Source organism: Trichinella spiralis, assembly GCF_000181795.1.
Source record: "Trichinella spiralis strain ISS 195 chromosome Unknown Scfld2, whole genome shotgun sequence".
NCBI classification, from domain to species: Eukaryota; Metazoa; Nematoda; class Enoplea; order Trichinellida; family Trichinellidae; genus Trichinella; species Trichinella spiralis.
Genome location: NW_003526941.1, coordinates 11,200,533 through 11,223,948, shown reverse-complemented (window position 1 = coordinate 11,223,948; position 23,416 = coordinate 11,200,533). Strand labels below are relative to the sequence as shown.

At 31.2% G+C, this 23,416-nt stretch overlaps 3 protein-coding genes across 3 annotated transcripts; all 3 read right to left on the bottom strand.

Annotated features, from left to right (window-relative positions):
- Positions 1-8,303: 8,303 nt before the first annotated feature.
- Positions 8,304-10,948, bottom strand: Tsp_07890 (potassium channel subfamily K member 13). The gene is made up of 5 exons (XM_003381309.1): positions 10,888-10,948; positions 10,380-10,520; positions 10,134-10,336; positions 9,217-9,901; positions 8,304-9,148 (listed from the first exon to the last, which is right to left on the bottom strand). The coding sequence occupies exons 1-5, from the start codon at positions 10,946-10,948 to the stop codon at positions 8,304-8,306; spliced, it is 1,935 nt and encodes a 644-aa protein (XP_003381357.1).
- A 1,617-nt stretch (positions 10,949-12,565) lies between these two features.
- Positions 12,566-14,694, bottom strand: Tsp_07891 (hypothetical protein). Its single transcript, XM_003381308.1, has 5 exons — positions 14,668-14,694; positions 13,271-13,351; positions 13,002-13,054; positions 12,741-12,786; positions 12,566-12,712 (listed from the first exon to the last, which is right to left on the bottom strand). Exons 1-5 carry the CDS (start codon positions 14,692-14,694, stop codon positions 12,566-12,568), a joined length of 354 nt encoding a protein of 117 aa, XP_003381356.1.
- Positions 14,695-14,877: 183 nt separating this feature from the next.
- Positions 14,878-23,333, bottom strand: Tsp_07892 (putative translation initiation factor IF-2). The gene is made up of 28 exons (XM_003381307.1): positions 23,206-23,333; positions 22,517-22,798; positions 22,346-22,470; positions 22,155-22,291; positions 21,966-22,097; positions 21,794-21,919; positions 20,344-20,513; positions 20,161-20,280; positions 19,994-20,102; positions 19,791-19,931; positions 19,639-19,723; positions 19,508-19,596; positions 19,263-19,453; positions 19,114-19,213; positions 18,856-18,937; positions 18,191-18,815; positions 17,355-17,881; positions 17,111-17,287; positions 16,986-17,035; positions 16,833-16,922; positions 16,527-16,651; positions 16,244-16,454; positions 16,109-16,189; positions 15,893-16,058; positions 15,544-15,681; positions 15,332-15,514; positions 15,118-15,261; positions 14,878-15,053 (listed from the first exon to the last, which is right to left on the bottom strand). Exons 1-28 carry the CDS (start codon positions 23,331-23,333, stop codon positions 14,878-14,880), a joined length of 4,710 nt encoding a protein of 1,569 aa, XP_003381355.1.
- Positions 23,334-23,416: the final 83 nt, after the last annotated feature.

The following is a 23,416-nucleotide window of genomic DNA, read 5'->3' as shown; positions in this document are numbered from 1 at the left end:
ACAAACGTTGAACTAGCCGATGATATTGAAAAGAAAAAACCACAGAATATTATTCATTTTGAAATAACTGAAACAAGAAACACTGCTACCATTCATTTTAACGCTTTTTTCATTTCACACACGTATATATATATAACAAGTTATTAGAATTAGTAAGTAGTAAAAAAATTAGTTAAAAATTAATTTCTTAAACACTGCTAAATGAATGATTGATTGAGAATGAAAGAATGAATGAATTGAATGAACATTTTTTCTTTACTTGAAATTAAATTTGTATCAATTTTTCATAAGATTGCTAAAGTGAAAAGCAAAATGCATCATCAATGGTGTCAGTTGATGCAAAGAAATTTCAATTTGAACAACAGAAAACATCAAATCGAACAAGTTACCCGAGTTTTGCATGAAAAATTAAAATTTGCTGCTAGCTTTAAATAAAATAAAATATGAATAATTCGACAACAGTTTTGTTTTGACGCTTACTATTCGACGGCTTTGGCATTTTTATTATAAAAATAATATTTTGCTAATATTACAATGACAATGATGATGAAGCTGATAATGCTTGTCAGTTGAAGTGACAGTTGTTGAACGAACATTCTTCCTCTGTTGTGCTGTTTGAAAAATCTTAAAAATTTTACGCTTTTCATCTCACGTATTCTCTCACTTATCCAAAACATAATTTTTATTTTGAAAAAATATAATAAAATGAAAATTTCCAGTCCAAAATCCAATCCAACCACTCATTTTTCACGTTAAACTTATAAATTTATACCAATTATAATATTGTTTGATGCAAAATGAACGCCAGTTTCTTTTTTTTCTCTTCATGTTAAAAATAAATAAAATTACAATTTTATTTGCCATAAAAAAATAATAAAACGTGCATTTTTCTTGGGAAGAAAATAATTGCACTCTGCTTGTTTCTGTAAATGTAATTTCTTTTCTTATTTTGAGTAACACAGAATGAAAAAAAAATTCTTTTATGTCATGTGAAAGACATTAAAAGAAAATTAATGAAAGCAATTTCTAGAGTACGGTTGAAATTTGAATTTAGAAGAATTTGGTTTCCCCTACCGATGTTAGAATATCTACTGATCTCAAAAAACAGATCTTCACAAACATTCATGCACATATTCATGTAGTAAATGCATTTACTACGTAATGAGTAAAAAAATGTTCACATTTCACTTGTAATGTAGTGAATTTTAATTAATATTACCAAGTGTAGTAATGTATAATGTTTGTTTGCCGATTTGGTTAAATTGTATTTATTAATTGAAAGAAAATTCAAAGAATTTGCTACACAAGTATGCTATATATGCATGTATTTTTGAAATATTTCACAAAAAATATCGACCTGACTCGACAAATTTGAAAAACGTGAATAACAACTGAACAAAAAATCAAAACAAAGTAAGTGCAAATTCCTAAATTGATAAGTAAAATTTAAATTTCAACCCGATTGCCTCTGATGCGAAATGATATTATCAATCAATGGATGATCGACGATCAATTGAGCCAAAAATTACAAAAATGCCCCAGCTTTTTATTTTCGTGAAAACTGAACAGACTAATCTCAAACTAACTCGACACGTTCGAACTACAATGTATCAAGTGATTAGCTGGACCACTGATGAGCATCATTTACCGCAAAAAATGCATTTTTAGCAGCAACATACACACACACACACACACACACACATCACAATTAAATAAATAAATAAATATACATACGTGATACAATACTGGACTTGAAAAGCAACTACTGCACAACAAAATTTTCAAATTACCCAATGCTACACCACATTTCCGCTGATCCCCTTGATATTATTTGAAGAAAAGCCCAAGCAAGAAGCAAAATAAAAATCGAAACTGACCGTGTCCCGTCCCATTGCAGTGGTCACTATTATTATTCATCCATCCATCTATTCATTCATGCATTCTGCTATAAGGGGAGCATGCACAACAAATTTCACCCATTACGGTACTCATTATGCATTTTTAACTATTCAATAACGATCAAAATTTACAAACAATAATTAATAATCATTAACAGAAAATTCTATTTATTTCAAATTTTTAATAAAATTTCACTTTTACATTATTATGCAGCTTTTTCACTTAAACAAAGATTTTCTGAAAAAACAAAAATTTTTTTTGTTTTCCAAATGAAAATTGTATTAACAAAATTAAAATGTATAATCATAATAATTGAACAAATACAACAGTACGCAAATGGCCGTACGCAGCAATTAGCTAACACTAATAACATTGCGCTGACATCAGTTTTTTCCTACGTCAGCTAATTTAATTATTAATACTGAAAGATACAAACAATCAACGAAATAACATCAAATTGAAAAATCAGCAAGTATATTTTAAAAGAAAAAAAAAGCCTACGAACACTGATAGATTATTTTAACAACAAGGAAATGATAATTTAAAGCAAAGCGGATGTGCTGAATTAATATTGAATAAAAAGTGGCCGCCGATTCATAACCATGTTCAATATAGAAATTAGAAATTAACGTCAATGCATTTATCCGGTAGTAATGGATTGCATCTCAATTTTCAAATCTAATATCATACAAACCAACTATACAAAAATATTATTCGAACAAAAAACACTACTGAACAACTTTCATAAACAATGATAATTTCATCGCTAGCATACGTTATGATCAAAATCAATGCTTCTAATATTATAACACATTTTTGAAAATTTTACCTTTCAAAACATTTCAAATAACAAAAAATTCCACTTATTTATTCATTTTTGAAAATAAAATAATAGTAAAAAAACTGCCCATCTCTAATTCAATTATTTATAGAAAATATGGAAAAAAGTTTCGTTTGCTGAATGAATGAAACGGAAAATCAATGAGCAAAATTAGAGAATAAATATTTTAAAAATTTTCAACTGCAAAGAAAGGAGTGGCAATTAAGAAAATGAAGCAATGTTCAAGAGATCAACGTAGCGGTGTTTCGTTTCTATTTTCTCTTGATTAACAGTCGCTTAATCAATCTTTCCAAATTTTATACATATTTCATTATTATTAAACAATAAAATAAATAAACACATTCTTTCTATTAAAATAGAATCGTAATATGTCGTGTGATTTTTCTCACTTTGAGAAAAAGATACAAGTAGAGAATGAAAAGTTTCTCGAACATACAAAAAAAATTTCAACTTATTATTTTATTTATAATATTGGCAAAGATTGATAAAATGATTGAAAAGAAAAAAAAGAGAGAAATTATTGACCTACGAATAATTGCTAGATTCTGCGTAATTTGATCAACAATACGTAGTTTTGTTATTCATTATAATCTAATTGTGCATATTTTTCACGTGTAATGATAAATAATGATTATTTCTACCAATTGCAATTGCACAACAACAATTATTATTGCTCTGAACAAGTGGAATAAAACGATTCATAATTTATCCATGAAAAGAAATTATGCAACTTTGAAAAATGAACTTATATTTATTTATTTACTCATTTAATATTTTCAATACAATAAAAAAATGTAATTGGAAAATTACGAGCACAATTTCTAGTTCTTATCAAAAAAATATGACTGTTGTAAAAGAAGAAGAGACGACGTTTTGCGATGGATGCAAATTAAAGAAAAAAATTAATAATGCAAGATTGTCACTTGAAACAATCAACAATTTGCATATTTCATTACTATCAAAAATTAAATAAAATGTTGAAAAATTCACCATTGAACAAATGAATACAAAGAGAGAGAGAGAAAGAGAGAGCAAAGCAAAGTGAAGAGAATTTTTTTTTCCAGTTCAATTAATTCACTAAATTGCAACAGTGCAAACAAGTCGAACGACTGCACTTTCAAATACACCGCAACAAGATGCAAATTTTTTTTCTCCGAAATGACGCTTGTTTTGAAAAGAAACTTTTCTCAACTTACAACTGCGGACAAAAAATTTTTGAAAATGACGCATGCAGTGGAGAGAAATTTGCAATAGCGCACCGATAAATTTAAGAAAAAAAAATTGTTGAAATTTATTATTGTTTTGTAATGCGAATGGAAAATATTTTTGTAAAAATAATAAAATTCACTTACCTATTTTCAAACGAACAACTTGGTGCAGAATAGTTTTGATCAAAGTAGAATATGCAAATTTTTGGGGAAAACCAAAGCAACAACAGCAGCAGCAGCAGCAGCAGCAGCAGCGGCGGCGACTAACCGAATAAAGTTGCTGCTGTGTTGTTTGTTGAACGACGGACGATGTGGAAATTAGCTTTGAGGGTTAATAGCCGTCGCGTTGGTAAATAAACATTTCAATTGAAGCGAATCTCGGCAAAGTGAGGAAAATCCATTTCACCAGGCTGCTGCTATTCCAGCGGCGGTTGTTTTTTCCTGCCGCCTGCAAAAGTGAAATCGATGTTATTTTAACCGGCAATAAAACCGACCAGTGCATTTGGCCGTTGTTGATCAGTGTTCCACAATTTGGAGAAAAAAAAATAATAAAAAAAACTTCGAGTGAAAAGAAAAAAAAATTAAAACTATCAATGCAATTTAAATTCTCGACTACATTACTGACAAATTTGAATTTGCTCGGTGAATATGGTAATAATCTAAGAATAGGAAACAAAGAAAGGAAAATTAACCACCACTGCCGCCAATATGCAATTGTAAAATCATTATTCAAAATCAACCCAACTGAGAAACTATTATTTGGAAAACGGTTCCCATAAACGAGATCACTTTCTCCATTTCACCGGTGACAATTGGATTTTACAGCCGCCATTTGCCAGTGCAAATTGCCGCTTCACTTCAAATTGAGGCAAATTTTAACTGCAAATCACAACTACTCTTCAACACATTGTTCTTATAAAAATATCCATCATCACCAATTGCACCGGCAAAGAACTGTTATAAATTAATCATTTTCCATTTTCCATTTCCAACTGTCATCCCGGTCAAAATTTGTAAACTCTCAAATGGTCTCTTTTCAACTTTCTGATTGAGCGACAATTTTCACCGCATAATAAATAAATAATCTTTGAACAAATAATAAAAACCGCTCATAAACAGTTTAAATTATACATTTCGAGAGAAATTTGAAAAAAAAATCATAAATTAATCTATTATCACAAAACTAAACTATTATTGCTTCATTAATCATTAAAATTTAAATCTATCAAATTGTTAACCCAAAGCTATAATGTAACATAAAAATGCAAAGATAACAAATCAGTAATTATTTTTTAAAATATTTATTATTAAAAAAATACATTCATGAAATCAAAAGACAAAAAAAACTATTAAATTTTTCAAAAAAAAACAGATTTCATTACGGCTCTGGTATTTTTTGAATTACCGTTTAGAAAAAATTAAATAAAATCTAATCTGATGACAATGCTGAAGAAATATCAATATTCACGTGCTAAAGTACAAATTTCAAAAGTGAAAACAATCAATAATTAAATCGACAAAAAAACTTACACTGATATTCTTTTCAAATTTTGCCACGTTTTTCCATCCTGTAGGTTTAGTAATGATTACTGTAGTTTGAAAATTGCACTCTAGTTCAAATGGAAAAAAACTTTTTGAAATATTAACAAAAATTATTCCACTGTCCCACTAATGCATAGCCAATTGAAACGAATTTGTTTATGTAAATTTTTATTTTATAAATTTATAAATTATATAAACTAATTTTTATTTATTCAAATTTCAATGTACTTTAAGAAAAAATAATAATAAAATTTAACGAAATAAATCCATCATATTTGCTTTTAATAGCGGGTGATTGATGCATAAATCTGTTAGATATTACGAGAAAACTGTATTTTCAATTGTAATCTGCTGAAAGCGCTTACCGATATTACTACTGCTCAAATTAAATTATTTAAGTATTAAATATATTCATGCAAGCATAAAGCTTATACTTTATTCTAACATGAATAACAATTTATAATCATATTGCACAGCAATTGGTCTAGATTATAAAGTGCAGCAAATATTCTGCCATGAAATAAAGCTAGTAATAAAAATATTATTTACACACAAAAATGCATTAGTTATATAGAAATTAGAAACAGTCGCCATTTCAAATGAATTATTTTTAATTTGTGCTTAAATTATTAAATAAAACTTTATACAGTTATTAACTTTTTCAATGACACCTTCTTTAAAATTTTTCAATAAATAATATTCTGACTTTTGATACGATTAATAACCGTTAAGTATTTTTCAACTGTTGTTCATTTTTCCTTTCTGCAATAAGCAAAGTGAAGTAGTAGAAGTTGTTCTTTTTACAGTTGAACAAATTTTTTCGGCTCTTTAAACAGCCGAAAACTTAAACAGCAGCCAATTTTGGTAGGGAAATATGTAGTGGCTTTCCATTTTTCAAAAGTTATTCCATATATTGATAGTCAAGTAACTGTGACACTGTTAACAGTAAATATTCAATATTTTTTTTAATTGCCAGTCAAAAAAATAATGACATGGCATTTATTGATTACGTTGAGAATTTTATCATCAATACAATTAAACAGTGAGCTATCAGAAAACATACAAAAAACAACATACACAGAGAACGGAGTAAAATGCACAGATCAATAAGTTAGTCCGTTTGCTTTTTACTTCAAATTTGATGTACTGTAGACTGTACAATATAAGAAAATTTGACAAAATACATCAACACAGAGTATCATTGGAAAATGTCACTTTCCATTGAAACATAAAGGTAAAAGCAAAAATTATTCATAACAATTAAAACATTTTGAAAAATGCAAAATAACCTTATCTCGGATAACTGTTTATCGTTAAAACCATTTCAAGTCAGTCGAATAACATATTGATAAGATGCGTCTGGAAACCACAAACAACACTGGATTGGAACAATGCGAAAGAAAAGCAGCAAAAAAAAGTACAAGTATTGGAAGAAAAGCTTACACAAAATTTGAAATCTACTACGCTCATTAAATTGTTTGCTGTTTGAAAAAAAAGCATCGCTCGTTGTTGTTGCAGTTACAAAATTATTACTGTTCAAGTACAAATTTATGCAAATGAGGAAATGATTTGATTTCGTAAAAAGAGATCATTTCAAATAGCAGCATAAATGTGAATGGTGAAGTGTAAATTTAGTAAAGATTATTCATCTGAAACAGCGACAGAATGGGTAATGATGTACAATTGAATGGTTCATTAAAACGAAGTCACTTCAGATGATATATATATATATATTATTCTTTCTTTAATATTACCAATTTCAATGATGATCAATTACAAAAGAACATGTTAATTAACAAGTACAAAATAATACAGTATACAATTTTGCTTGTTGTTGTTCAAGTGAACAGATTGCCAATTCGATTCATTTGCACATGCACAATGAATAAGTATTGACAAAAAATTGAAAATTCTTTTCTAAATCTATATTTTCCAACCAAGTTGACAATTTTTCTCAACCGATACATTTTTTGATGAGGAAAAAGAACATATATTTTCTGAAACGATTGATTATGCATGCAAATCCGAATGCACAAATGAACGTTAGTTATGGTTGATGAAAAATGAATGAATGAATGGTTTCAAAGTGGAAAATAAAATAAAAAAAACAGTTGGGGGGAGTGGCTTCAATTCTTCCAGTGTCGACTGGGGAAGGAGTTGTGCAATTGTGCTTGGAAGTAGCGTGAGAAGCACAGCCGAGCAGCAGTGGGAAAAAATTCCAATCCTCGAACGCAAAAGCCACTTTGTTCTAATTACGGTCATTGAGAAATTGTCGTCAGCCAAAGGAACTGATTTATTAGGAATAAAGAAATTAATTTCTTATTTGCCCCCGTGTTGAAATTCAATCGATCACCCTGGCAGGTAGTATAAGTCCGACTCGGACTTCAAGCCGGTGTGTATTGGATGCTCTGCGCATTAGCTGCTGGTATCGATTTCCGCATCACTTCAACACTAGCCGCCCTCGGCACAACGTGGTCACAAGTGCATAGACGACGCACAGGTTGAACATGATCACCATATTTCTTCCTCCAACTGAGCTTATACAAACAACAACAACAACAACAACATTGTGATCAATAAAAATAATAACAAAATTTTATTCTATTTTTCTTAAATTGAAATACAAATAAAATTTGATTTAAAAAAACCCAAAATATACATATATGTGTATAACAACAACAATGTATACAACATATACGTGTGTGTGTGTGTGTGTGTGTGTGTTGTTGTTGTTGTTGTTGTAAAAGAGGAAAATATTACAAGCAAAAGTTCATTATTCATTGTCAGTCTGCGAAAAAAAATAATATTAGCAATCAAATATCAGCAGTACCGATCATTTCGTTCACAATAGCCATTGGACCAACTGATGAAGCTGAAACGCTGCTTTTGCGCAGATCATGCTCAGCTGGTAGAAGCAGCTGATCAGGGACAGACAGCAAGTTGTCCTGAGTTTGGTCGAGAAATTCTTTCAACGACAACAGACCATCGCCCGTCTGGACAGACGCCAAATAGGCGCCTTTGGCATTCTGGTCCAGGGTAGTGTGCAGACCGTCGACCGGTCGACGTGCTTTGTCGTGGCGAAAACGCCCAAAAAGTCGACATCGACAATCCAAACTGGCAATGATCTGATCAAGCAGACTGCGTATGACAATCGACGTCACGTTGAAAAAGCTGTATATACAGCAACAGCCGACGAACAGGATGGCAAAATTGAGAATACTGTACAATTTGTACGAGCTGATTTCACTGGTCCGCTGGCTGGATATGAAATCACCGAAACCGATGGTAGCGAAACTGACAAAGCAAAAATATACCGCCTCCAAGTAGGACCAATCTTCGGCATATTGATAAAGCAGTGCAGCCAAAGTGATCGTTGTGCTGGACAAAATTAACAATCCGAACCAGAAGAAGTACAAATTTGGACGCCATTCGGCTTCCAACGAACAACTCTGCTCGTCCGAAGCCCGACGACCACAGTTCGACCTGTCCGACTGGGGCAAGCGTATACGATGGACCACGCGAAATAGGCAGGACAAAAATGTCAAAATACGTTCCAAAAAAAGATTAAAAAATAATATCGAACTTGAACATCCGACAAAACCGTACAAAATCACCGCAGCTTTGCCGATCGCCGTACGCGGAGTTGTCATGCCAAAACCTTATGCAAATTAGAAAGAGAAGATGAATTAAAAATTGTAAAAGTCAAAATCGAAACTGTTAACTCACCAATGGTGGTGACCACAGTGCTGACAAAGTAGAATGAGCCGAAAAAATCCCAACTGCTCCGGTGTTCGGACATGCCGGCAGCGGACATTTTGCCGCGCATCTCGAGCAATTCGTCCAACGCACTGCAGTTGACCAACGTTAAACCACCGCCCGTGGTGCAGTGTTGCATCTTGAAACGTTCCAATTTTTCCGAATAAAGCAGCCTTTCCAGAGCTTCTTGCTTGCGTTCAATGACAGAAAAAAGCATCGCCCCGATGACCAAATAAATGACCAACAAAATCGCCAACAATACCATGCGAATGTTCTCTTCGGCAATGCGCAACGATGAACAAAAGCCGAGTCGAAGTTCCGGTTCGCTGGGCCACTTGCCCCAAGGATTCCTGGAACGCAACAACGACTGGCGCCTATGGGCCAGTCGATCCATGACGAGAAGCGCGTTCCTTTTCGCCAACTGCACCGCTAATTTCATCAGGGCCGCCGACCGGCCGGCCCAACGCGACCAGCAATAACTGCAACCGGTGGCAAAGGAGATGAACCAATATCGACTTGACAAACAATACACCAACAACAAACAATTACTGCTAATGCTAATACCACTGCTGTTGCTGATGCTACCACCTACAACAACAGCAACAACTACGGTTAATAATAACAATAATACTAATACAACTACTATTGCTAGGCTCTATAATACCTGAGCTAGTTATACTAATTGCTCCTCATGCTACTGCTAATGCTGCTTGCTGCTAGTACTATTACTATACCTAGCTAGTAGTAGTAGCTGACCAATCAGCCGTCCAGATTAAGCCTGGTTCAAATTCTGCAATTGTGCAATGATGAAAAAGACCAACTGAAATATAAATAACTGATAAAAGTAAAATAAAAAAAAAGAACTAATATGCAAACAAGTAGTGAACCAGCGTAAATTTATCCGGTGCAAAGTGGACGAAGTGCGTGCCGGCACTTGAAACTTCTTGTTCGGCTCGGTTCAATTGTTCAACGGTCGCTTTATGCATGACTGATCGCGGCGGCATGGCCGTCCAAAGCGCCACACCAGGTTGAAGCGGTCCAACAACGCCAGCTCTGACCAATTGCTTCCAAATGACTCCGCCCCAATCGACTAATTGACCAATCAAAAATTGGCAGACAACAAGCAAACCAACTGAGGTTAGTCGGAAAATTGATCCGTCTGGTCACGGGCCATCGCATTGTCGCACATGCTGGTCGCCTGACAACAAATATGCTCAAGCGGCGGCCCTTTTCATTCTTCATCACCTTCATCTTCATTTGCATAATACCTCTATCTACAAATTAATTTTTTCTCAATATTCTACATTATAATATCACGTAGAATTATTATTTTTTCTCAATGAAAAATATTAAAATTCATTGTCATAAAGTAAAAATTATGGTTACAACAACAACAACAACAACAATAATAATAATAATGAATTATCAATAAATAACACTGTTGGATATATTCACACCTGAACAAGAGATTATAACAACATTTCGACCAATGCTATCGTAAATGAAGCACTTCACTAAAGGAAACAAAGAGCAAGTTATAAAGGAAGATTTCACTTGATGAAATGGAAATTTCACACGCTGATTGCCAAAGTAAATTGAACGGAAGTTTTTCACACCATTTTATATTCAAATGCCACAAACTGGTGTCAACTAACTGATGATTGTCGAACTGATGAAATTCAAAAATCCACAAATGGCACATTTTGTAATTTGAAACAATTTATATTACAATTGTAATATGCATCTATATATATATATATAATTTATTTACTTGTTTATTTTGTTTTTGCCATTCAATTTTATCAAATTAATACTTGAACAAATTCAGTAAGCATAAAAAAAACTTTTTCAATTTAATAAAGTAGAAAGAAAAAAAAAGCAAAATAGAATCAAATCAACTAATTCATCATTAATTAAATTTGTATTGAACGTGAAAAAAATGTATCTGATTAATAAATATTACATTTCTCTGAATAATATATAATGAAGATAATTCACAAAAGAATAATTCCATATTATCTGCTGCTTTTTTATTTCAATTCAACCACACTAGAAAAAATGCACAAATTTTTATATATTCTAAAAGTTTTTATCACAAATCCGATAGTTGAATTGAAAAAAGTTCTCCACTGTATGTTGAAGAATTCGATAGAATAAGTGGAAAAGTTGAAATATTTAAATTTAATTTTTTTTTCTCTTCCTTAAAACAGAGACGAAACAGTAAAGAAAAAATGGTATAAAAGATAAATAGATAGAACAATTATCAAGAATCAAAAGCGGAAAGTTTTCATTAATTCTAATGCGTCATTATTATTAATTTTTTAATTAAACACCCGTCCCAGGGCAGAGTGGAGTTGTCAACGAATCATTTAAGCCTGGCTTGTGTCAAGATTTGATGAATGCGTTAATTTTTCTTCAACCTGATCGCCCAACAAAGCAACAAAACGAATGAACTTTCCAAGTGTCAGCTTTTAAATTAGCTGAAATATTTTCATTGAAAAATTTTCTCATTTTCTATTTAGCTGTGGATTTCGAAATTTGAAAAATGATCCATTGCAGGTAATAATAATAATAATAATAATAATAATTACAATTACAATTACACCACGACAACAACGTAACTATTGACTGACAAGTGGTAAATGCAAAACTGACGCAAAATTGTAATAGCAAAACAGCTATGGTCAATTTCAAACTTTCGATTTTGCCTCATAAAACCCCCCCCCTATCCCTAACACATGCATTGAAATAGAAATCTAGGCAATCATTTGAGAAGAAAAAAAAATCTACCTTTTTTTCAAAATTGTATTTAATTTTAATGAACCTACTTCATTCGTGTTCCAACATGTGTCTCAAAGTTGCGATACATGTGCAACACATATGGATATATAATATATATAACAAACAAACGATCCAAAACATTTATTTTCTTTAAAATGTCTTGAACTTGATTAAAATTTAAAATTAATTTTAATAAAAAACAAAAAATAATGCATATTTATGAAGATATGTCGCTAAATATTCGATTTTTCAAACTTCACTATTTCATTACTAGAAACGCGCGAACGTTCTTCAACAGCAAGGTTTCATATACATATATGTATATATATTCGAAGAATATTGTGAAACCTGAGCTTTGGAAAGAAAAATTACTTGCTTGAAAAAGTCATTTTTAAAAAGTATGCAAGCTTGGCTCCAAGTTAAGAAATCCTTTTCCCCTCCCTTTCAACAGCACTGTTGTTCATTTCAATAATTTCCTGTTCATTCAACATTGCTGACGTTCATATGGATTCCTATTCATCAGGTGGTCAACAATAATTCAATTATTTCCACCACTGCCAGAGATGCAAACAAAAGTTTCGAAATTCAACCAACTCACATCATCGAGCAGGTTGCTTAGCAAAAAATTTAAGAAACAAAATATGATAATAAAATTTTGTTGCTTTTTCCTATACACAGTCGAAAACTGAAAAAATAATTATGCACAAAAAAACTGCATTACATTTAATCTGATGTAATTTCAACTCTCCACGCACACTTCTACATAAATAAATATACATTTAAAATGTAAAATATATCATCTATTTTATCAATCAGATTTAAACTGATATGAAAAATAATCATCCGGAGATATGGAATTCTTCATTTCGTTATTTATGCAGCATAAATGCCAAATATTATTAAAATCTAATTTGATAATATTCAAAAAAAACAAATTTTTGATTGTTGAAAGCTTTGATTCTAAACTGACAAACACTGACAGAAGAACTGCTTGAAATAAGCGAAATTCCATCGTTGTCAATGCAAACTGCAAAGCAATATTCAAAAGTGAACATCTGACAAGCTAACAACATCATAAAGCACCAATTTCTTTAGACAAATGTCCAATATGTATGCTTATATTTTTCAAAAATAAAAAAATAGAAAAAAAACTATGCATGCCATGAATTATTATCATTTGAGTTTCTGAGAAAACAATTTCAAGCACAGCAGTCGGCTATTATTTGAGAAAAAATTCAACTACACTTAAGTTGCCCGCCAAATGTTCACGTATTTTTTCATTCGGATGAACATTTAATTTTCCTTGAAAATCATTTACCGAACACTATAGCTAAAGCAATAAATTATTAAGGAAATATAAAATGACGTAAAAACTGTATATATAGATAACAGCAATTCCCACATCTGCCAATATACGCGTATATACGTGGAAAAAATTTCAACTAATGTATTCTTGTTCTGATGCGTCAACTGAGCTAACAAACATAAAATAAGCCAATAAAAACAAGCCCCCAATGAAAAGTTCCATTTTTTCATCAAGAACTTTCAGAAAAAAAGAAAAACTATAAAATAAATAAGCAATAATAATAACAATTTTCTATTTTAATGAAGCATGTAAAAAATGAAGCAATCACGTGATGCATGGCTTTTTCCCTAATTACTTTTTTTCCTCAGCCATTCAATTTCTTTATGATCTATAAATTTAGCAATTCCTGCTTCTCTCAATTTTTAATAATAAATAAAAGAAAAAAAAGAAAAAAAATCATACAAACAACATATCTTTATATCAAATAAATTATTTATTAAAGAAAAATCGACTTACAATTCGACATACTATACTTAATGCGCAAAAACAGGTAAATCCCTGTGCCCAATTATGCATTGTAATCTAGGGTTGCATCGTTGAATTAAATATTAATCTTATCGGTCGGTTTTCTTTTGAAAACTACTAATTAACAAATATTACTTACATATACATATATACATGTAAATATTTTATACACCATCAATGACCAACTTATTACTTTGTCCATAAAACATTATTGCATTTTTCATATTTGATCAAGGAAAAAATACAATATAAAATCTAACAAGAAAGTAAAAACTGAAAAAAAACTATGAAATTAAAGAGAAAAAATCCTTTAAAAACTTTACAACCCAAAACAATAATGTTACATTGCTATGGTAAATTAAATTAAAAGCTGATAACATTCATAACACTAACTCTGAAATTATTAAATTAACAATCTGACTACATTTCTTTTTCATTTTATTACTTATCATATTATTATTATTGATCTCTCAATTTGAAGCAAGTAAACATTTCAAAAATTACTCAAAAAAATTACCATCATAATAATAAATTAATTAATAAATTAATAATAAAAATACATAAATTTCGCAAATTTGTCATCAATAATGACAATAAAGAGTCGAATTGATAACAAATTTATCAAATGCAATTTTCAAGTTTTCTTTTTCAATTCATAAAATTGTTCTTTACTTAATCTCATTCTATGAATGATGATTAAAAAATTGAAATGATGAATTAAACAAATTTCATACAGAAATTGAATTAATAGAACACTTACAGCTTTCAGTTAGATGACGAATTTTTTTTTCAAAGTAAAATTGCAATACCAAATTTGATCCACCGAACCTTTCCATCTGCAGTTAAAATTCATATAAATTACAAACAAAGCCTTGTATAAACTTGATAAAATAGAAACATGTATAATTTTTTATACGTTTTCAACGTATTCAAAAAGTAAAATCACAAGTGCTTTCAAAATGTTGACATTTTAATTTGGACAAAAAATTGTGAAATTAAATTTCTTTTGTAAGGGATAATTAAAATCCAGTCGGTGACCAATCAATGTACTGTTGCTCTTCAACAAGCTTGTAACAAATGACTTGATCATCTTCGTTGAAACGAACATCCCTGTTTTCAATTTTGATCCCAACTTCTTGACCAACTTGGCTTGAACTGACCAAATCTTTTTCTCTTCTCATTGAAATTACAGATCCTTGAAAAAAAAATTTTAATAATGCAATTAAAACAACATCAACAACAATAAAACCAACATTTACCGTCATAAATTACTTCACCATTTCGAATGAAACGAATACGGTCGTTTTTTGTTAAAACACCTTTCTTCACAGAGCAACCAGCTACAGGAACTTTCTTTCGACCAGTGTCACTCACCATAAATTCTTTAATTACAGTTCCTTCTCCTATTCGAACAATGTTATTATTCTTATTATTACTGTTTAACATTCATATAACCCAAAAAAATGCACTTACCAATGATAACTTCTTTGCTTACAGGAGGAAGTCTGGAGTTAAGCTCTTTTTTAAAATCGTCTATCAAACTGTATATCACATTGTGTTTCCGTAATTGTATGGCTTTGCTATCGGCCAGTGCTTTTTCCTTCTGCCCAATGGATACGTTGAAGCAAAATACAATTGCTGCAAAAGCGACCGCTGCTAACAGATTCAATAATAAATGAAATTACCTTTAAAAGTGTCGGCAATTTCCAAATCATTCTCTGTTACATCACCAATTCCAAAATGTACAAGATCAAAATTACATTTGGTTGAATTGTAAGTTCCATAGACGTCCAATATTGCTTCAAGAGAACCATCAACATCGGCTAAATATGTAAATATTACTGCCATTGTTTCATTTTTAGAAGAAATTTAAAATATATTTCATAAAATTCAAATAATGTCATCAATAGAATTATCGCAATTTTTTAAAAATCATCTTGAAAATCAATTATCATCATACCTTTACAGTATACCAAAAAACTTATTATCACAACTGTTTAGAGCTTACAATTAGGATAAAAAGTTGCTATTTACCTTTCAATACAAATGGCAAAATTGGACCGTCAGATGAAGAAATTACTTCCTTTTTTCGACGGTAATCCGCCTGCGGATCATACCTAATATAGCCGGATTGAAGTTTGCGCTCCCTGATCTTCAAATATTCCAAACGCTCTTCTGTTCGACGCTGATCAATAATATTCTATAAAAAAATTAACAATATTCATAATTGATCAATTATTCCATATTTACAAACCAGCTCACTTTTTCATCGAGTGCTTTGTTGATCAGTTGCTTCTTTTTACGCAAATTAGTTACTTGTCTCGCTCTTCGCTACAAATTAACAGATCGTAGCCGAATAATTTAAAAAAAAAAAGAAAAGCTCACCTCATTTTCTACTTGCAAAATTTCTTCTCCAGCCGAAGGAATTTCATCCCCTTTCCAGCCTGTGATTTCAACGGGAAAAGATGGCGTGGCCATTTTCAGTTCAACTTTATTTTCGTCGAACAACGAACGCACTTTACACCAACAACTTCCGGCAACTAAAACCACGCCCTTGCGTAAACAGCCCCGTTTTACCAAAGCGAAACAAACTTTCCTAAGAAAAAACCAATCCAAAATTCATAATGAATTAAATTAATTAATTAAAGTGTTTTATTTCAATTCCTACCCCTGTCCATGGGCAGTTTTCGACTCTAATACCACACCCTCGACTGGCCCTTCGTAATCGGCAACAAGTTCCATGAGATCCGCTTGTGTCAGGACTGCTTCACACAACAAGTCCAGATTTGTGCCCTTTAAAATTTTATTTATTAATCTTAATATGAATTAAGTCAAGATTGAACTAATTTAAAAAAATACACTTATTAATTTAAAAATATACTACTTAATGTTAAGCTTTGAAAATTTCAAAATAAAATGGAAAAAAGTATACAAATGTGAATATAAAATATTGAATAATTGTTTATACAGTCACCTTCAAAGCTGAGATTGGAATTATTTGAACATCTCCGCCATACTGTTCACCGACAACATCGTATTCTAAGAGTTGTCGCTTCACACGGTCCTGAAGTGAAATACACTTAAGGAAAAACAAAACAAAACAAAACAAACAAATATATTTTCATACCAAATCAACTCCAAACTTGTCACATTTATTGACAGCTACAACAATAGGCACTGAAAATATCAAATAATAATTCAAATTTATAATAATAATAATAATAAACATGCAAAATAAAATTATCATTTCACCGTGAGATTCTTGTGACATGCGAATGCTTTCAACAGTTTGTTCCATTACCCCATCGTCAGCGGCAACCACAAGGATGACCATGTCGGTGACTTGGGCACCACGAAATCGCATTTTTTTGAAAACCGCATGACCGGGTGTATCCAAAAAAGTGATCACGCGGTCATTTTGTAATTTCACTTTAAATATTCAAAAGAAATGTATATACATACATACATTTCACAAAAATTATTCAATAAATTTTACCTGAAAAAGCACCAATATGCTGGGTGATGGCACCAAATTCTTCATCCACTATGTGAGAATGTCTCAATGAATCGAGCAGAGTTGTTTTGCCATGATCAACATGCCCCATAATGGTCACCACTGGGGGGCGAGGTTTACACTGTTCTAATGGAGGTAACGGCAACGGTGACGCATCAAGTTCCTCATCTGTATTCGAACTTTTAATTAAAGTTGAAAAATTAATTTTCGAGCTTGGCTTTCCAACAACATCACACCTATAACCAAACTGACGAGCTATGTGCACGATTAAATTTAAATCTTCAATTTTATCGGACACATTTTCAAACATATCCGCGTATTTTGTTGTCATGATACATTCAAAAATATCATCCACATCACACTCCAGCACTTTCGCCAAGTCATTTATGCTCATGCTTTGCCAAACCTTAGCTTGAGGCTTCACCGACTTCTTGTTAAATTGTATTGGATCTCGCTGTTTGTGAATTCGTTTCAACTTTGGCAAAGTGGTATGCAAATTTCTATCATATCTGTATGATATTGAAATATCAGAGATACAACTGAGAGGCAAAAAATCTCGACAAACATTTCTTGAATATGCTAAAATTCCTCTTCTGAGCATTATCAAAATATTAAGGCATAAAACACAGTAATACTGATTATAAAGTTGTTTGTCTTAATATTACAGTATAATTTCAAGCAAGTCAGATAAAATTGCTGTTCTTTTTAAGTGATAACAAAGTAATGAATAAATAAGAATTTATATAATTAAAAATTTTATTTCTCATCATAACAAATTTTATATGGTATTTAGTATTAAAAAAAACAAACGGTCTTACGACAAGGCACTCTGGGCCGGTTGATTTGAAAAATACTGAAAAAGGGTCTTCTTCGCTGGACATGGTGATGTAGGACTATTTTTCTTCGAATTTTTACCTCGCATTTTTTTCGCAGTTGTTTTTTTCAACGGCTGAAATAATTCTGACTTCGTTTGTAATTTTCTTTTCCCCAAAGTCGCTTGTGCATCCTGCTGCTCAGTGCATACAACTTCTTCACTTGAAGAGTCTTCTTGTGGCAAATCACTAACATCAGCAACTTTAAACGGATTAAAAGATTTTGAAGTTCTCCCCTCTGCCAGTTCGATATTTTCCATAATTTTGCACACGCTTCTGGTTTGGTATACTTTGCATGGATTGAATGCTTCAGATGGTGACGACATTTCTTTTTTATGCTCAGCATTTAAAAAGTACGATGAGCGTAAAACTGACTTCTCATCATCGCGACGATAATTCCATTGTTCAAGTGTGCTTTCTTCGTTGTTGCTCGACTGTTTTTCAAATAAATAACCATCTTCAGGCGACACAGCATAAGTTTCATAGACATCCTGGATTTCTGCTGTTTCTTCCAGCTGTTCAGCATTTGCTTCCACTTTGATATCTAAATCAGGCATTACAATCAGTTTACCTTTAAAAAACAAAACTACAATATCACTCTTATGTAATACCTTTCATTGAGACTGATGCTTCAGGTACGGAAAACGAAAATGCATATTCAACTGGTGTCGATTTGATATTTTTCGGCGACTTCTATAAGTACAAAACAAACTTATGAAAACCCAAGATATCGAAAATATTTTCAAACAAAATAAATTCATAAGACGCATAGATAGATAGCACAACATATATATAAGTTACTGCATCGGAAAAGTCAAAGATATAAAAAAGAATACGAACAATGCAGATAAATATTAAAAGCAATATACCTTATTTGGAACCAGACCTGAAATTTCTGACACGTGCTGCAAAGTATGTGGATTTATCATTCCTCTAGCAATTTGAATGGCCACGTGTTTTTCAAAAACCCTAAACAATGATACAGTAAATATAGAGTCTTTCCATTTCAAACACTTACAATCCAGCATATGGAAAGTCAGAAGCATTCATGCCAACTGGATAAGCGTTTAGAGAAACTAACTGTTTTTTTCGGGGATCAAAAACCAATTGATACAAGAATGCATTTTCTGCTTCAATAAATCGTTCAATATATGATTCATTCACCTCCAAGTTCGGCATATTCAAATAGCTTGGAATTTTCGGTAAGGCCTACAGTTTCCAAGTACACTTTTCATGAAACCAAGTATACAATTTCATACATACCTTTCGAATGTCAACATCAAATGCTTTTTGAAAAAATTTTATAGATTTTTTGATACCTATTCCAGGTAAATTTTCGAGGTAGTCGCAACCTGAAAGAATGCAACTTCGACGAAAGTTTTGGAAAGAAAAACTTTCCTCCGGAACATTCATTGCTAAATGCAGTTTTTCTTTTTCATACAGTACACCATTGCCCAGCATATCCATTTTGAACAAAACCTGTATTTCAAGATAAACAGTTTAAAGAATTTCAAAAAAAAATTATTCGCTAATGATTAATTATTACCTTAGAGCATCCAAACGGTATCAAATCTGAATCTTCGCTAATAACAAGGTGAGCAATTCCATTTTGAGCTAAATAAGCTAATTGAGCGTCAGCTTCATATGGAGCGACCAAATAATCGACATTGGGAATGCTTTTAATTGCCTAAACAAATCAGGAATGAGAAAACTTCACATTAATCAATAACCCACTTTTATCAAATTAACAATCATGTCGAACGTAATTTCAGTTGCTTGTTGAAAGCACTGACGAGCTTCGCGGTGCTTGCCTGACTTGCTCAAAGCTTGACCTTTTTCTTTCAAAGACTGACGACGCCTTAAATTAAAAATAAAACTGAAAATTTAACACATTTCATTTAGTGCACTAGCTTTACTCCTTTCTGGCATTGTTCGTGTCCTTTTTCGCAGGAACATTGCGCCCATCAAAAACCATAATAACACGTATATTATATGAAAGAAGAACTTTTATCCATTTGCAGCAAAACTTCACATAACTAAATAATTTTTAAAAAATAAATAAACAGTGATAAATAAAAGAAAGTCAAATAAAAATTTACCTGTCTGTTTCGATTCCCGTAGCGAGTTGATATGCACAGCCAAACAAAGCTCGGTGCAGCCAACAACTTGCATCGACAGCAACTGTTTTACCGCGAAATTCTTCAATATTAACATCTCGACAGGCAGCTTTAACAACAGGCAAGAGAGTTTTAATTCCCATAACCGAAATCTAAAATTCATCATTCGGATGAGTTAATTATTTAAAACTTATCAATCTTCAGATGATCAGCGAGTAATCGAAAGTTAATTTAAGGTCAAAATGCATATAATAAGTTAAATAACTCAAAACTCAGTAATTCTTTACATAATTTGCAACAATTGTTAAAATAAAAACTATTGCATCAAAATGGAAACATTTTTTCAAAAAAACAGCTCTACAAGTCACCTTAACATTTCTTACAATTTTCCCGCTCATGACAATATACAAAAATGAATTTCAAGTACTACTTTTCTTTCTGTACTATATATTATTAGTTATTGTTGAAAAAAATAACTTAAAAAATTATTTTTAGCAATTCTAATTAAATTTTTAAATAATCTAAAAATTTTCAGAGTAGTAATAAAAACTTTTAGAGTATTTTCAAAATAAAAGCAAATATATTTATACGTATAACATTTTTCAAAAGTATCAAAAAGAATTATTTAGATTTGTAAAGTAGTACTGATGATAACTACTGTTTTTGACGTATAAAAGTATTTTGTTCTTACTTTATATCAAATACCGTAATTTCATTTAGAAAACTAGATTAAGTATCTGAATTTATGGCTGAAAAGGGCGAAAGCTCCACATCTAAGAATCGTCTGAAATCTTTGAACAGCGAAACATCTACTGAGAATGATGCGCAGTTAGAGTATTTAAGTTATGATTTAGTGGATAAATTATCAAAATATGCTATTGAACATTTGCAAGGTTTGATATTTTTTTATCAAATATATTTTCTGTTTGACTAATTTTTCAGGTACAATGGAGGAATATAATTTACTAGAAAATATGAATTTGGCAATTGCTCAGAAATATAAAGAAATGGGACATGTTACAGAAAAAGTAAAATGTTCTCTTGAGACGTACAATGCTCAAAGTCTGACATTCCATTTCCTTATTTTAGTACTTTATTTTGAAACTATGTACTGATCTTTGAATTTTAGTGACTTCCATACGACCACATTTGGAGAAGATACAGGAAATACACAAAAGAACTTGTGAGTTGGAGGAAATTGCTTACAAGTTAGATTCTTACGTGAAATTGTTGGGTAATTTTTGTCCATTTTTTTTATTAATTCACACTCACAATAACTTGATTTAGAGCTGACATTCAAAAATTGGAGAAAAGATGAATAGTGTGATGATTCGATAATCACTTTGACAAAATTTCATGTAAAATGATAACGAATGAACAATTTTATGAATTTCGGATCATGAAACATTTATTCAATAAGAAATTTTTTTACTGATTTGTAATATTTCGGTGGAAATATGCTGACCAACTCGTCATGATTTAGCCATCTGTAGTTTTCTACTTTCGGTACGATTTCTTCCGGGTACTTTGATTTTAAATGGCATTTAAAGAAAAAGATCTAAAATATGCATCTGAATAAAATATTTTCACAGAAGTATAATTACCTTTTCCCCTATAGCATGATATTTTGTTGCAACAGGTTTCGGATATTTAAATTTGAAAAATCCAACTGGTGCGTAAGCGTATGGCATTGCGTTGTTCGGCTCAACAATTGAAGTTAAAAGCCTCACACTTGCCTGTAGACAAAAAATACAGCTGAAAAAACGTAAACAAAGGTTTTTGAAAAGAATTACATCGTGCAATGTTTCGCCATTTTCAACTGGTATTTCTGGCAATAACCAATGCTTTTTCTCTGCATGATTGACAACCAGCAATAGTTTTCGGTCTAAATTACGCCATAGTGAATGAGTATTTGTCCTGTCATCGTCAGCTAAAACTTTTCAATTAAAAATTCCATTTTGAAGTTTCAGCTAAACTTTAAAACCTTTTTTATTGTATTTCTGATTAAATTCTTCTAATTTCTGTGCGCATGCATCTTCAAAATCCGCAGCTGTCATTACGCTGTCGTGATCGTGTATTTCTCCTGTTTTCTTCAAAGCTAATCGCTTTCTAAAAATATTCCTTTTTTTTCAGTATAAATAAAAATTTGAAATACTCGTCTTCGAGAAGCCTAAGTTCGTGTTGACTATATAAGCTGTTTTCAAATTCTATACGATCCATGAGATCTTTGTACTGTTTTTCAATAGAATTCAAACCACGGGTGATCACTGGAAAACGTTCTATGCAAAGTGAAACCATAATTTTCCATTTGTAGTTCAAAGTCTGCGCTTTCGAAGCTTCACCAAGTGCATCTGTTTTAATAAGTGTTGCATAAGAATGATCTGCTCTCCACTTATAAACAGAACTGGCGATCAATCTCGTTATTAACACCATTAAGCTAAAAATTTATTTAATAATTATTACATAAATTTATAAATATTAAGCAATAATTTAGCTAATACTGAAATATGATTTCATGAAGCGTAAAGTAAAATGTAATAACCTATGCTCAATTAATTTTTCAAAATAAAATCATCAATTGAAAACTACGTGTCCAATAAATTAAAAGGAATATTTTTATAAATAATAATAAACATTTTTAAACTTAAATTTACGTAAAAAACGCTTTTAGTTTGTAAAGAAAATAAAGTAGCATTTGTTACAGTATGTTTTCATAAGATAACTACATTTGTGTGAACTGAATTCAATTTAACAATGATTTTGTTAATTTATGAATATTTTTTAAATAATGCTTTAAAATATGAATGCATGATTTTGAATAATTCTTGAAAATCAGAAAATTACTTCTCAGGCGCGAAAGAGTAATGCTGACCTGAAATTTGCAGTTGTTTTATTTGATAGGTCTTTGCGGTTAAGTGTGAAATTTTGTATGCCAAAATGGAAGATAGCATTCGTCGTGAAATGTTAGCCATTTTTAAGCTCAATGGGTATCAGCTAAAACCGTGAGTAATATTATTTATTTTATTTACAGATTTTTTTTACTGTTTTTCAATTT